At 39.1% G+C, this 11,205-nt stretch overlaps 1 protein-coding gene across 3 annotated transcripts; it reads left to right on the forward strand.

Moving 5' to 3' along the window:
- The first annotated feature begins 305 nt into the window (after positions 1–305).
- mboat7 (membrane bound O-acyltransferase domain containing 7) lies at positions 306–9,971 on the forward strand. 3 transcript variants are annotated; one of them, XM_051956755.1, is made up of 11 exons: positions 306–458; positions 1,612–1,658; positions 2,162–2,247; positions 3,083–3,212; positions 3,480–3,606; positions 3,925–4,081; positions 4,784–4,979; positions 5,988–6,140; positions 6,412–6,588; positions 8,063–8,469; positions 9,306–9,971. In XM_051956755.1, exons 2-10 carry the CDS (start codon positions 1,648–1,650, stop codon positions 8,430–8,432), a joined length of 1,407 nt encoding a protein of 468 aa, XP_051812715.1. In that variant the 5' UTR covers positions 306–458; positions 1,612–1,647; the 3' UTR covers positions 8,433–8,469; positions 9,306–9,971. The 3 variants fall into 3 exon arrangements, with proteins under 3 accessions (XP_051812715.1, XP_022055386.2, XP_022055387.2); XM_022199694.2 differs by having other exon boundaries at positions 307–458; positions 8,063–9,971; XM_022199695.2 differs by having other exon boundaries at positions 307–458; positions 2,165–2,247; positions 8,063–9,971.
- The last annotated feature ends 1,234 nt before the right edge of the window (positions 9,972–11,205 follow it).

An 11,205-nucleotide genomic window follows, 5' to 3' on the forward strand; every position in this document is an offset into this window, starting at 1 on the left:
TTTTGTCAGATATTTAATTGAAAAATCTAAATTCTGTGTCATGAAAGTAATTTTGAGAGCTCAACAGTGGATGACTTTTAAAAAGGCCTTTCTTTTTAATAATTCTTTAAATGAAAAGTGTCCCTGAAATTCATATTTTACCTGCTTGTTTTGTTTTTATCCTTTAATATCTTTAATGTAGCACTTTGAGATTTTTGCTTACATGAAAAGTGCATTACGAATAAAATGTATTATTGATGATTTCGGACTTAACCGTTAAAACACACAGTGGTACAGTCCGTCACCCCTGCAGTCGGAACAGTCCCGCTCTGCGTCGTTGCGTCATCAAACAGGAAGTTGTGAAGTAGCGGTAGACGCGAATGGGGAGTTAGCTTCAGCTACTCGCTGCTAGTTGAGGTGGTCCGGGCTCTATCGGGAGACACAAGTCGGTAAATGCGGTGTTTTAACGCGATATAAAGGTAAGTATTGACGCTTGCTTGTGCACCGGATGGCTGTTAGTTTGTTCCGCCGGTGCTAACGTTAGCATAGCTGTCCACCGGCTAGTAGCGGTAAATAAAACTGTTACCTAACAGTAAGAGCAAACTGGACTAACGGGATGTTGTCACTGCGATTAGCCACATTTTTAGTGATTTTCAGAGCCAGTTTAAAGTTCCAAATAAATGAACCTATTGTCATTTTTACCTGTGAGGAGAAGCAGCGGTTTGTTAACAAGGTGTTCTCACACACGCCTTACCGGAAATTGCCTTTTTTGGGAGCAGTTCCTGATTCTGAGACGATGTTGTGAAATTGACTCAGATTTTATCGTAGTTGTTGCCTTATTTAGCTAAAAGTACCACTGCTACCCTGTGAAAGTACCTCATTCCAAGTAAAAGCACGTGTAACTTTAATCATAGCGTGTTCTAACCTGCAGCAAAGAAACAATTAAAGACTCAGGTAGCAATAAAATGTTTAAATATGCATAAATGTTTTCTGACATTTTATTAATAATGGTAACTTTATTTGTATAGCACCTTAAAGAAGAACATACACGAAGTGAATTTCATATTTTCTTCCAAAATTACTCGAAATGTCTCTAAATTATTTTAATTATATCCCAAACAAGGAAAGAAAAGTTCAAAAATACCACACATTTTTTTTCAAAAATTAGTCCAAAATGACTTGAAATTTGTCCAAAACAAGGCATGAAAAGTTCAAAATGAGTTACAAATGTCCAGAATATCAGACAATTTATTCCAAAATGACTCAAAATGTCTCTAAATTACTCTAATTAAAAAGGAAAGAAAAGTCTAAAATGAGTTAAATGTCTACAATACCAGACATCCTCCAGGAGGACTTGAAATCTGTCCAACATTACTCTAGTTTGTCCTAAATGACCCGAACCCAGAGTCCAAAATTAGTTCAAAAATGTTCAGAATTTTCCAAAACTGACTCAACATGTGGCCAAAATCCCTGGAAATGTGTCCAAAATGACTCATCTTGTCTAATTTAACTCTACTGTAGGTTTCAGTTACCAGGATTAACAGAAATGTGCAGTGATGGAACAGATCGTAGCTGAACTTTGTCAAACCTAAATGTCTGGTACTGATTTTGTTCATTTTGTCCTTATCTTAGTCAGATGATGCTCTGAGGAGGACTGCAGACGGAAACATGTCAGCAAGGTAAAAAACTAATCCTTACTAACCTGTTGACTGAAAAGGTTTGCTAATCTAGATGTAGGATAAATATCTGAAATGTTGATTTTTTTTTCCTCAGTGGATAAATAAAACTCGTCTGTACACATTTCTGCTTAGATTTACTCATTAACACAAATCACCAGCCTTCACGCTTTGTGTGTAACTCTGGAAAAGGTAATATGGCAACAGGATGTGATCTTACACTTGCATTGCCTTCCCTCAGATATATTTTTTAAATATTTCCCTCATTTAAATGTTTGAGACCATCAAACTATAGAAATATGAGACAAAGATTACCAAAGTTAACACAAAATGCAGTTTTTAAATGAAGATTTAATGTTTTACGGGTAAAAAGCTATCCAAACCTAAAAACCTATGTGGAAAAAGTAATTGCCCCCCCCCGTTAAATCATGAATCATCACGTTTTTGGAGTTCAATTTCACTGACCACACCTAAACCAAGAAATCACTTCTTCACTTCTGTTCCAGCAGAGAGATGAAGATTCCCGATGAGGCGGTGTATTTGGGGTATCTTGTTGCCTCCATCCCCGTCGGATTCCTCTTCCGTCACCTCAGTGAGTATTTTAGTCGGGTTGAGGATATGTTTAGTTAATTATCTAAAGAAAGGTTCTTTGAAGGGATGAATCTAGTGAAAGTCTGCTGAGACTTCTGTCAGGAATCCGTGATGTTTAATCTGACGTTTAGGGAGACGATGAATGATGTGTTAATCCTTTAATGTTCAGGGTTTGAGCTTTAGTTTAATCTCATGTTAGGCCTGTTGTCAATCGTTTCTCTTGCTGGTTATATGTCGTCCTGATTTTTGGTTTAGCTCTGATTTTGGTCCCGGTTTTAGACTTTGTGAGGACTAGTTTAGAACTGTCTTGGATTCTTTTTAACCCCAAGAACACCAAACCTACCACAAAGCATGGTGGTGGCAGTATCATGCTCTGTGGAAATGGAGCTTCACACAAAGTAAATGGAATAATGAAGAAGGAGGATTAAAACCTAAAACCATCAGCAGAAGGTTGATCTTGGACACAGTTGGATGTTTCAACAAAACAATGAGCCGAACACACATCAGACGTGGTAAAGAAATGGTTCCATCAGGCTGGAATGAAGGTTCTAGAATGAAGGTTGTAGACTGGTCTCCCCAAAGTCCTGACTTAGACCCATAAGAACCTGAAGAACAAAGTCAAAATGATGGACAAATGTAGTAGATTTGTCGTCTTTCTGTCTCAGACTTGAGTCAGTCAAACTGATAGTATGATGATACCACCACCTCCATGCTTGTCTCTGCAGCAGCAACACATGGAACAGATTTATCAGGTCGTCCTGCTGCGTCCGGTAGTTTTTCTGTAGCTCCGGTTGACAGCTGTTGGTGGATTAGCTGTCATTTCTCCATTGCTTCAGGTCCGCCGGTGAAGCAGGGAGCAGCTCTCCTACTGGGCCTCTCCGTCACCGTGGCAACCTGCAACATTCACGCTCTCCATTCCCTGGTGACGGTGATCGGGACGTGGATCATCATAAAGAGCAGCTGGCGGTGAGGGATGAACGGCTTTTAAAACTTTATTCAGACATCCACTGTGAGCACAGAGGTCAGAACGAGCTGAGAACTGTAACAAATATTTAAAAAAAACATCGGTTCTCCGTCAAATCGGACGTTCTGGTGCTGGACGATCTGGAGGAACTGATGCTGTTGAGGATATTGCACATGCATCATTTATGTTTTTTACAGTTACGTTTTATGGGGATATATTTTTAAAATAACCCTCTTAACCTGCTCATACATGTTGTTTTTTATTCCCAGACATGCCCCGGCTCTGAGCCTCAGCTGGACCTTCGTCTACCTCCTCTTCTTCCGTTTAGTTGATTGGTTCGGTCTGCCCAAACCGACACCTTTTGCCAACGCCATCCAGCTGATCCTCACGCTGAAGGTACGACTGTAGAACCACAAAGATTCAACAGCTGTCAAGAAACTACCAAATCTGAGCCAAACATTTGAGATATTTCATCAAATCTCTTCATTCTACCCGTTTTATTCTAAAATTAACCAACAAATGGACCAGTTGCATCAACTAGAACTGGTAAAAAACAGAGCAGCTCTTCATTCTGGATTTTATAAACCTTCTGGACCCCTAAAGACATTTTTAAAAGCATGTTTTCTATAAAAAGTCACCAAAGAGTCACTCAAATCAGAAACCAAACGGTGAAATCTCTCGGTCTGATGCGTTTTTGTGTGTTTCTTGCGTCAGCTGGTGAGTCTGGCCAACGAGGTGAAGAGTTTCCACGTGGAGAAGAAACAGGAAGTGAGCTCCTTCTCCAAGTCTCCGGTCATCGGTGGTTTGTCTCAGGAGCCATCGGTCTACGACATTCTGTCCTATAGTTACTGTTATTTGGGTTTAATGACCGGTGAGTTCTAAACCAAACCTGAAACTGGGTGCTGATGCGCCTTTATCGTTTTGTGTCGTTTTTGTCATTTTCTGTTTTGTTTTGGTCGTTTTGTGTCTCGTTTTTGTTTTCTTTCTCGTTTTTGTCATTTTCTGTGCTCTTTTTGTCGTTTTATGTCTTGAGTTGGTCATTTTGTGTCTTGCTTTGGTAGTTTTGTGTGTTGTTTTTGTCATTTTATTTCTTATTTTTGATCGTTTTCTGTCTCGTTTTTGACATTTTGTTTCTTGTTTTTAACCTTTTGCGTCTCGTTTTTGTTTTCTTTCTCGTTTTTATTTTCTGTGCTCTTTTTGTCGTTTTGTGTCTCATTTTTGTCGTTTTATTTCGGATTTTGTCGTTTTCTTAGAAATCTAACCTGAAACTGGGTATTTGTGTTCCTCGAGTTGTTGCTGCTGATGTTAATTTGGTTTTGCATGGATTGTAACTGTTGTCTCTCTTTGTCTCACTTCCTGCTTCATGTGCGACATCGTGAGTTCACACGGTTTTCATTATTCCTTCTGTTTATTCCGGTTGCCCTCTTTTTCTTTTCCTGTTGGACTTCCACCACACCGTCCTCCAACGTCCCTGTTTCTGTCTCACATTATCCTGATTCTCCGTTTTCTTTCCTCTTGCCATCGTCTTACCGCCTCGTTTCCTCCTCTGTCTCGTCCCTCCATCCACCTGAAGGTCCGTTCTTCCGGTTCCAAACCTACGTGGACTGGTTGAAGCAGCCCAGTCCGCTGTCTCTGCCCGGCTGGACTCCATGTCTGCAGCGTCTGAAGCTGGTTCCCGTCTACGGAGCTTTATTCCTGGCCGTCAACGCGCTCTTTCCACTGAACTACGTCCGCATGGAGGAGTTCCTGGATCATAACTTTTTCTTCAGGTATTAAATATCATGAAGTAGAACTCAGAGATGTCTTCTGTCAGTTAGAATGACAGAAAATATGTTTAAAATGACTCAAACTTTGCTTAAAATGTAAAAATATTGGGCAAAATGTCTCATAACGTTCTCCAAACTTTGTCCGAAATCGCTCATCATTTGTTTAAAATCATAAAAATGTGTCTTAAATGAAGTGAAAGTTGTTTAAAATGACAGAAATTTGTCCACAAAATACTGTCTAAAGGGACTTTTTCCTGAAATTTGTCTTTGCTTTTATGATAAATTGTCTTAAAATGACAAAAAAAATTGTGTAAAGTGACACGAAACTTGCCTGGAATTCCAAGAAATCCAAAATTAATTAAAAATGATCAAATATTCGTCAAAACTAATTTAAAAAGGCAGGATTTGTCCAGAATTTGCTAAAAATGGAAAAAAAATGTGTCTGAAATGACAGAAATTTGTCCAAAAATGACTTTTAATTGCTTTAAATGTTGAAATTCCATCTAAAGTGACTTTTTTCCAGAAATGTATCTTTGCTTTTATGATAAATAATTTGTCTTAAATGACATGAAACTTGTCTAAAATGATTCAAAATTAGTTTAAAATGATAAAATAGAACTTAGAATGACAAACAACTAATCTAACATGACATGAAACCAGTTTAAAATGACAAGATTTGTCCATAATCTGCTTAAAATGACAAAAAAAATGTCCAAAATGACATGAAACTTGTCTCTAATTACAGAAATTCATCAACAGGTACTTCAAAATGATCAAAAAAGTTTAAAATGACCAGATGTGTCCAGAATGATCCAGATGAGTTCAGATCAGGTCATGGTTAATCCTCTGAATCCCAGACAGGTTCTAGTGTTTATAAATTCTGTTTCATTTTATTCACTGTGGTTCTTTTTAAAGTCCTGCAGCTCAGCATGAAGAAGGAGAGAACTCAGAGACGTCTTCTGTCTCTAGGACTCAGATGGAATGACATTCTCTGTGTTTCATCATCTGCAGGTTCTTCTACATGGTCGCCGTGTTCTTCGTGTTCAGGATGCGGTTCTACGCCGCCTGGTGTGGAGCTGAAGCCGGACTTATCAGCGCTGGTCTGGGCTGCTACCCAGAAAAAGCTCTTTCCAAACCCGGAGGAGGACCCACCGTCAGCTACAGGTTCCTCATTCAGTTCAACTTTATTTATAAAATGACAATTACTCACTGAACAACAGAAGGTCAGTCAGTCTAAACAACTGGAAAAAAAACACAACATAGAATGAATCAGTACAAACACCAGCTGTCTGAATGCATCAAAAAGATCCAGTACAGGAAAACGGAGCAAATGGGATAAAAAATAGAGAATCCAACCGTGAAAAGATGGCTGAAAGTGGTGCATGTACGTACATGAAATAGCATTCTGTTGTTGACTGTTTTTGTTCTCCTCCAGTCCTGATCCGTCTGCTGAAGAGAACTACGACTTCAGAACCATCCAGAACATCGACTGCTACAACACTGACTTCTGCGTGAAGGTGCGACATGGGATGCGTTACTGGAACATGACGGTCCAGTGGTGGCTGCATCACTACATTTACCCCAATGCCCCCTTCAGGGCCTACACCCTCAGGTACGTGGAGATCACAGCAGCTACCAGAGCAGGCTTCAGAGGAGCTGCTGCAGTCCTCCTCCAAGGCTGCTCATTCCCCCATATGTCAGAAATGCAGCATTAGTTTGTTAGTTATTGATGATCAGAAATCACAGCGACATAGAATGTGTCCATTTACTATAGATGTACCCACAAACACAATGACCTGAGCACAGGAGTGTGTTCTGCATGTGCACGTTATGTACAGATACCGGATCATGTGACCTAAATATGTAGCAGGAATTGATGGGACTCAGAAACACCCCCACAGTTTAATCAGTTGTTCCTTGGATCATTTCTGATGGATAAGTCCTGATAATTCCTCAGAGGTGGATTTGTAGTAGGATGACAATCAACTGGTTGTCGTCACTGGTTGTCATGGTTACAGTGACGCCATTAGTCTGTTTTTGAGTAATGTGAACGGATGGATGGACGGACAATAAGTCAAAATGTGGCCAAAATCCCTCGAAATTTGTCCAAAATGACTGAAAATCAGACAAAATATGTTAAAAATTTGTTAAAAACAGACTCCAGACTTCACAAAACGACTCAAAATTTGTCCAAGATGACTTGAAATCTGTCCTAAGTTACTCTAATTTGTCCTAAATGAGCCGAACCCAACAGGCCATGTCCAAAATGAGTTTAAAATTTTCTTCTTTTTTTTTTTCCCCAAAAATTACTCAAAATAACAAACAGACAAAATACGTTACAGATGTGTTAAAAACGGTCTCAAGACTTCACAAAATGACTCCAACATGACAGGAGCTTGACAGAAATACGTTTAATGTTTAGAATTTACCAAACCAGTTTCAGTATTAATTAGTTGTTTTCCATTAATCTGTCCCACGTTGACCAGTTGAAGCTTTAATTAGTTGTTTTCCATTAATCTGTCCCACGTTGACCAGTTGAAGCTTTAATTAGTTGTTTTCCATTAATCTGTCCCACGTTGACCAGTCGAAGCTTTAATTAGTTGTTTTCCATTAATCTGTCCCACGTTGACCAGTCGAAGCTTTAATTAGTTGTTTTCCATTAATCTGTCCCACGTTGACCAGTTGAAGCTTTAATTAGTTGTTTTCCATTAATCTGTCCCACGTTGACCAGTTGAAGCTTTAATTAGTTGTTTTCCATTAATCTGTCCCACGTTGACCAGTTGAAGCTTTAATTAGTTGTTTTCCATTAATCTGTCCCACGTTGACCAGTTGAAGCTTTAATTAGTTGTTTTCCATTAATCTGTCCCACGTTGACCAGTCGAAGCTTTAATTAGTTGTTTTCCATTAATCTGTCCCACGTTGACCAGTTGAAGCTTTAATTAGTTGTTTTCCATTAATCTGTCCCACGTTGACCAGTTGAAGCTTTAATTAGTTGTTTTCCATTAATCTGTCCCACGTTGACCAGTCGAAGCTTTAATTAGTTGTTTTCCATTAATCTGTCCCGTGTGGACCTCCTGTCTCCTCAGGGCTGGGTGGACCATGTTCATCAGCGCCTACTGGCATGGCCTTCACCCCGGCTACTACCTCTCCTTCCTCACCATCCCGCTGTGCATCGCTGCCGAGTCCTCCATGGAGGCGGCGGTCCGTTCCAGACTGGGTCCAGGAGGTCAGAAGGCCTTTGACTGGGTCCATTGGTTCCTGAAGATGAGGGCCTATGACTACATGTGCATGGGCTTCGTGCTGCTGGATGCCTCCGGCACCATCGCCTACTGGACCTCCATCTACTTCGTCATCCATGTGGTCGCCGTCTGCTGCATCGTAGGCGGGAAAGTCCTGAAGGGAGGGAAGAGAGAGCAGAAGGTGGAGAAGGAGAAACCTGCAGAGAAGACAGACTGAGAACTTCAAACATCTCACAGCTCCAAGGAGGTTCCTGGTGAGAGAACCTGGTAGGAGGTCACCAGAGGAGGCTTTTCTCATCCAGGAGGAGTTGTAGCTCCATGAATGTTACTTTTCTAGTTCGGTTTGTGTGTATTAGTCTCATGAACTTAAAATCCAGACGTTAGAGATCAGCGGAACATCCAGAGAGGCGACAGGAAGTTAACTTTAGATGGAGGAGAACATCTAATAAGTCCTCCTTTATTAAACGAGAAGAGCTGTAGGGATTAATTATCACAGCTACTGGTTATTATATTTTTATTTATTGGCCTCCACAGGGATTAAAGTTAAAAAGCTGTAGACCAGGAGTGTCCAACATGAGGCCTGTGGGCCAAAAGTGGTCCTCCAGAGGGTCCAATCCGGCCCTCAAAGTGTAAAAATTACAGAGAAGACATTAACTGCAGATTGTAAATTAGTAAAACTATAAATTTAAAATAATTTCTAGACCATGACAAGTTGTTTGGATCAGAAAGTAAAATACTAGATTGTTCTTTTGTTGTTTTGTTTCTCATATTTGTTATGTTGTCTTGTTTTTGTCATTTTTTAAAATATTTTGCCTAATTTTTGTCATTTTGTGTCTCGTTTTTATCATTTTGTGTTCAGTTTTTGTCATTTTGTCTCGCTTTTGTCATTTTGTGTCTCATATCTGTAATATTTTGTGTTGTTTTTGTGGTTTTTTGTCTTTTTTTGTCTGACCTTCAAGTTTAAGTGTTGAGGTTAAAACCCAACAATATGAATTAGTTGTTAGTTGTCGCCATAATTACATTTTATACGTCACAATTTAAATCAGGTTCCTAAATGTGAATCTTTTCTGGTTTCTTTCCTCTGTGACAGTAAACTGAAGATCTGGGACTGAACCAGACATTTGAGGAAACTCTGATCCACGTTTTCACCATTTTCTGACCTTTTAGAGACCAAACAGCTGATTAATCCTGAAAATAGTCAACAGATTAACCAGAAGTTTGGATAATTATCTGTTGCCTCCAGATAATATCCTGTCTGTTTACATGGTGTTTAAATCACTCCGTATTCTAATATTCCTCATTTTCTTGCTCAGCATTCCTGCTCTTCTGCTTCCTGCCTCCATCCTGTGGGTTTAAAACGTTTTTCTGTTTGCATTTGAGCAGAACAAACTCTCTGAAAGGTGTCATAATGAACCCGTTCACTGCCAGACGTCCGTTTCAGTACCAAACGCTTCCTGAGCTGCCAGCGTTGGATTACAGCACAACTTTACTTTATTATAGGAGTATGAATACGTAAGAAAAATGGAGGTTGAAGCAATAAAACCGCTCTAGAGGGATTCCTGTGGGAGACCAAACTCCACTTGTGAACTTTTTAACCCACACTGCTGGAATAAGAACTGATTCTGGATCATTGTTGAACCACTAAACTGCAGTTTGCAGCCGAGAGACTGAAGTCTGATCCTCTGATGGGTTTCTGTTCTGAGATAAACTGAGACAAAAAACATTAAATATGAATCCTTATGAGGATGAATTTGAACTATTTCACTGTTTGTTTTTTGCATTTTGCTGCCTGAAGCTATCTACAGTCATGTAAAAATGATCACACCACCCTTGTTTTCTTCAGTTTCTTGTTCGTTTTAATGCCTGGTACCACGAAAGGGTCATTTGTTTGGACAAATATAAGGATAAGTACAAAAATAGCTCATGAGTTTCATTTAAGAGCTGATGTCATACATTTCTCCTTGTTGTCTTGATAACAACCAAAATCACTAAATTTGTCCAAAATAACTAAAAATCAGAAAAAATCTGTTAAAAATTTGTTAAAAACAGACTCCAGGCTTTACAAAATGACTCACAATTTGTCCAAGATGACTTGAAATCTGTCCTAAGTTACTCTAATTTGTCCTAAATGAGCCGAACCCAACAGGCCATGTCCAAAATGAGTTTAAAATTTTCTTTTTTTTCCCAAAAATGACTCAAAACAACAAACAAACAAAATACGTTACAAATGTGTTAAAAACGGTCTCAAGACTTCACAAAATGACTCCAACATGACAGGAACTCGACAGAAATATGTTTAATGTTGAGAATTTACCAAACCAGTCGAAGCTTTAATTAGTTGTTTTCCATTAATCTGTCCCACGTTGACCAGTTGAAGCTTTAATTAGTTGTTTTCCATTAATCTGTCCCACGTTCACCAGTTGAAGCTTTAATTAGTTGTTTTCCATTAATCTGTCCCACGTTGACCAGTTGAAGCTTTAATTAGTTGTTTTCCATTAATCTGTCCCACGTTCACCAGTTGAAGCATTAATTAGTTGTAAAACATTAAATAAGCGCCCTTATGAGGATGAATTTGAACTATTTCACTGTTTGTTTTTTTACATTTTGCTGCCTGAAGCTATCTACAGACAGATTTTAAAAGGTTAAAAAATGACAATATTTGCATTTCTTTATATGTATCAGTAAAATTTTAACGCGCGATTCGTGCAGCACAACATTCTACACAACGCTGTGTAGAATGGTCTGACTGCTCGGGGCTCTCGATTACATTTATATATATCTATCACAGAAATTTTGACTTACCATTCGTTAACGCCCATGGCAGAATGTTAATGAGATGCAGCACAACATTCTACACAACGCTGTGTAGAATGTTCTGACTGCTCGGCGCTCTAGATTACATTTATATATATCTATCACAGAAATTTTGACTTACCATTCATTAATGCCCATGGCAGAATGTTAATGAGATGCAACAGACCATTCTACAC

The sequence above is a fragment of the Acanthochromis polyacanthus genome, chromosome 12, assembly GCF_021347895.1.
Source record: "Acanthochromis polyacanthus isolate Apoly-LR-REF ecotype Palm Island chromosome 12, KAUST_Apoly_ChrSc, whole genome shotgun sequence".
NCBI lineage: Eukaryota > Metazoa > Chordata > Actinopteri > Pomacentridae > Acanthochromis > Acanthochromis polyacanthus.

Coding starts and splice junctions, on each gene's coding strand:
- mboat7 (XM_051956755.1), top strand. Junction 4,082..4,783: donor TTATTTGGGTTTAATGACCG/GTGAGTTCTAAA, acceptor ATCCACCTGAAG/GTCCGTTCTTCCGGTTCCAA. Junction 6,589..8,062: donor TTCAGGGCCTACACCCTCAG/GTACGTGGAGAT, acceptor CTGTCTCCTCAG/GGCTGGGTGGACCATGTTCA.